Source organism: Triticum dicoccoides, chromosome 5B (genome assembly GCF_002162155.2).
Source record: "Triticum dicoccoides isolate Atlit2015 ecotype Zavitan chromosome 5B, WEW_v2.0, whole genome shotgun sequence".
NCBI classification, from domain to species: Eukaryota; Viridiplantae; Streptophyta; class Magnoliopsida; order Poales; family Poaceae; genus Triticum; species Triticum dicoccoides.
The window spans coordinates 39929457-39933793 of record NC_041389.1 but is presented as its reverse complement, the minus strand read 5'-3'; the positions used below and the strand labels follow the sequence as shown (position 1 = coordinate 39933793).

Below are 4337 nucleotides of genomic sequence, written 5' to 3'. Positions count from 1 at the left end.
TGACATTCAAGCTCTGCCCCAGCCCACTCGCCATGACCAAACATCTTTTCGATTTGGTTGAAGATTGTGCTCGACATGATGACCAATTAAGTACTCCCTCCGTCTAGGTGAGTAAGTCATTTTAGGCTATGCACCGTGACCAAGGAGGAGGAGAAAACGAGAGACATTAATGTTTATTTGCTAATTAATAGTATTGCATGCAATGAACTAACCACTGCATGTCGTGTTTGATAGTCTCAAGTCATTAAAGCATGCACAACCATCATCTCTTATTGGTTGATATGTCAAGAAACAAGAAACGAGGTAGAAGTTAATGCACCGCGCCTAAGTGTTTTAGGATTATTTGGTTTTCGTAAGATGACTTACACACCTAGACGGAGGGAGTAGCAAGATTTAGCCGATTGTGTTGCAATCGTCTATTTGGCAATAAATTCTCCGACCGAGAGGGACGAGCAGACTTGATGACCGAAATGGGCGCACGGACACGAGAAAATGCTCATCAAACAATGTAGTGGTGCATTGATCATTGGAGAGGTCGAGCGCTCATACAAGTTCCCAGCCTGTGGGTTCGTTGAACATAAGCAGATGGCGATTTTGGCTTCCAAGTCTAACGAAAAAGACATCGAAATTAAGGAGGGCCTCAACTCATCCCTAACGGACTGGTTATTCCAAGCCAAATTTATACCCCGGCAGTTGCTGGAATGAATATAAAACAATGCTCAACAGCAGAAACAACATGAGTGCATGCATACATATAAACTGCAGTAATAATTTCACCTTGACCAACGTAAATTATATATAACCAAGCAGCTTCTATATAATCATATGGCCGATGATCATACAGAGAAAAGGTCCATATATATATGGCTGATCAGACGAACACAATTTGTTCGTCAATACTAGCTGCTCAATGCTGCTATATCTTGATCAGACGAGCACAATCCAATTAAGCTAGTTCCGAGAAACACAAACAACATGCTAATTCCGCATCAAAGGTCCAACACTAGGAGATCTATCCAGTTAACAGCTGCATGTAGTACAATATATCAGCATGCATTCCTCTGAACTTGTCATCAGTTGTCACCTCAGTACCTCATGAGCTGATCCTTGGACATGGAGCATGAGCTCACCGATGAGGAGCTACTCCTGACCTCCCCGGGCCAGGAAGAGGAAGCTATGGAGGTCGGCCACCGTGAGGCCGAAGATGCTCGAGACTAAGAGGATCTTGATGTCACGGGGCAGTCCTTGAGGCATGACGCTGGCATAGGTGCAGCGGCCCACGAGGATGACAGCGAGCACGAGGTAGGCGCTGGCACGGCTGACCCGCCAGCTGTGGAGCGGGAGCAGCACCGCCAGCTCTGCAATGATCGCCTGGAGTGCGACGAAGCACATCCTCGCCCAGAACCAGACGGCGGTCTCGTCCTCCGCCACGCACCGCCGCAGCTGCACGATGGAAGGCGCAATCGGTCGGTCGGAATGTCCAGCACAGCACAGCATCTAAGCACTAAGCAGGGGTCGTGGTGGTTAGGAGTGTTACCTTGCCACAGCGCGCGTAGCAGACGGCGGAGCCCATGGCGTAGAGGACGGGGAAGGACAAGATGGGGAAGGAGCGGACGAAGTAGACCGCAGCAGCCATCGCCCTCTTGCCGTCCATGGATCCACTGCAGCTGCCTTGACGACAAGGACTCACGCTTCAATTTTCTGTCGCGAAAAGGAACACATGAAATTGGGCTTGTTTGGTTGATGTGGATTTGAGGGGATTAACGGAAGAAGGAAGAAGAAGAATGGGGATTAACGGTTGATGTGGACTCACTCACCGTCGCTGGTATGGGACTATGGGTGAGCTTCTTCTTCCAACCGTGGGTGTGGTGAGCCTGCCGCTATGGATTTGAAGGGATTAAATCCACCCCCCTGCAGGCCAAAATCCCTCCAAATGGATTAACCGAACAAGGAAGAGAAGAAGAAGAATGGGGACTCACCGACGAGATGGGGTTCCTGCGATGAGCCTGCTGTCATGGGTGAGCTTTTCTGATCTGGTGTTCATATATAGAGAGAGCCTGTGATGAGGACGCCGCGTGGGCCCAGTCACGACGTGTCGAGCAGGCACGGTGATTCCTGCTCCTCTGCTAATTCCACTCATGGCCACCTTCGCGCCTGAGCTGTTGGTTTTGGCCAATGTATGTAAATTCATTCAGATGTTGGTTTTAGCCTGTACCCATTTCTCACCTACCTTCATCGAAATAACTGTGTAAATCTGCAAAGAAATCAAGCATGCATCGGTACCATCGCATGCATTGCCAAAGGTGGTATCCCTGTGCCGTGGTGGTGGTTGTTTGCTGCCGCACCGGACCCTCCTCGTCTATCTAGACGTGAAACGGGAAATAATTACTGTGCCTGCTCGACGCGTCGTGGGTGCTGCTGCATTGCTCGGTAGAGTAATTGCGAGTAGCACACCAAGCTTGACAAGAGCTCGACCGTACGTGGTGACCTGGTGTTTGCATCAACTAGGGGAAATTGTACTTCACAGAAAGACTGATGCTTGCGCGTAAAAAGCCAGGCCAGCTATCCCACAGGCCAGGCCAGGCCATTTTTGTCCAACAGTAGTGCAATATTCATACCAACTCATCTCACGGGCTAGTGCTTCGTTCACCATTTTGATCTGGTACTATCACAACCTATACTCATAATGCCAGCTAGCTCACGTCAAAATAAATAATAATAATGCCACCAGTAACACACCAATAGTACAACATTTTCACATAATAATTTAATTTATTACGTCGGATGCCGTTAGAGGGTAAAAGATCACCGGCTAGGTTTTTTTACCGGATCAAAAACATTCATCAGCTTATTTTTGGTCTTCGTCGTGTAGTGCTAAACTGCTTGCCTGGTAGTTAGTTAGAATTAATGGTAGTTTTTCTTTTCTTTTCGATAAACACAATGCAAACATACCAGTTACTGTCATATGTTAGTATGGAGAGCTACTTCAACAAACCTAGCTAGTACTATGTGCAGTGTCATGGCGTTCCCTTCCTGAAGCCGGCTGTTTGGAACAATTAAGAGAGGTCTAAGAGCATCTCATCTTCACCAGTCTATGTTTAAAAAAAATGCATGTACAGAACTTGCTTCAGCAATCTTCCTATTCCCAAAAACAGAAAAAATGGATCTCTCCCAAAAAGACACCTCATCACTCCTCAAATAGAGGGAGAGTTGCAACTCTTTCAATAATTTTTCAACCCATGCCACATCAGCACGCCGTTAACAATGACCGCTGGACAGTCGCATCGCCGCTGCCGGACCACCTCGTCGTCACGCCGCTGACGTCAGACTGCACCGCCGCCGTTGCTGACCGCACGACTTGACACCATCCGCCGCCGCGACTCATCACCATTCACTCTGCCATCCTCCACCCCCACACTCCGCCATGCCACCAGTCGTCGGATCAAGCTCCATCGATGTCTTACATGGACGTGAGAGAGAAATAGAGGAGAAATCATTCTCTGACATGTGGGGCTCATATGTTAGAGTAAATCATAGGAAGATATTTATAGAAAAACTTCTACAGCCAAACACCTTTATAAAGAGATATTTTTCAGGACACCGCTGGAGATGCAACAAAGACCGGATGTGAACGGTTGTCCGGCTGCGACAAAGAGGATGGCCAAATTTTAGCTTACCGGTGTAGGCAGCGGTGAACATATTATTCATGTGCAGACTCATGAGGCACATTCGAAATGAGATTAAAGTGCGGTTTGGGATTTTTTACATACACACAGACAATTATTGGGGCAGCTTCAACCCAAGCAAAGACCAGTGGTATTCTATAATCAGCAGCAACAGAACATAGGGAATACTTCTTGCTTCGTGGAAATTATAGAATGAAGGGAATGCAAGGGTATTTAGCAATATTTCATCCATACCATCTGTCATCGCATGCAAGATAAGAGTCAAAGTCACACTTCACTTTTTCCGGATCTTATTTTCAACCGATGCATATCTTTATTGGACAAACTTGTCGTGACAACACTCATGTTGATCGCATTTGGGCTTGATTTTATTTATTTTTTGATTTCTTTCTGCTTTCAACCCTTTTTTTCTTATTTGATTTACTTTTTTTCTATCCATTTTTCAATTTTCACTTCTTTTCTTTCATTATTATTTTTGGTTTATTCCCCAATCTTTAGACTTGAATATATCTTCCCTAGTATATTCATACATGAAACACATATTCATACGTATACGAACAATTTTAATATTTTCAGTTACATGTATTTTTAATATGTAAATCAATTTTATGCATTTATATTTTAAATATGATGTAAACATACCATTTCATA

General features: G+C 45.5%; 1 protein-coding gene across 3 annotated transcripts; it reads right to left on the bottom strand.

The window, feature by feature from the left end:
• Window positions 1-760: 760 nt before the first annotated feature.
• Window positions 761-2043, bottom strand: LOC119305105. 3 transcript variants are annotated; one of them, XM_037581717.1, is made up of 4 exons: window positions 1980-2043; window positions 1818-1911; window positions 1538-1701; window positions 761-1443 (listed from the first exon to the last, which is right to left on the bottom strand). In XM_037581717.1, exons 3-4 carry the CDS (start codon window positions 1652-1654, stop codon window positions 1141-1143), a joined length of 420 nt encoding a protein of 139 aa, XP_037437614.1. In that variant the 5' UTR covers window positions 1655-1701; window positions 1818-1911; window positions 1980-2043; the 3' UTR covers window positions 761-1140. The 3 variants fall into 3 exon arrangements, with proteins under 3 accessions (XP_037437614.1, XP_037437615.1, XP_037437613.1); XM_037581718.1 differs by having other exon boundaries at window positions 1818-1880; window positions 1980-2006; XM_037581716.1 differs by having other exon boundaries at window positions 1818-2004.
• Window positions 2044-4337: the final 2294 nt, after the last annotated feature.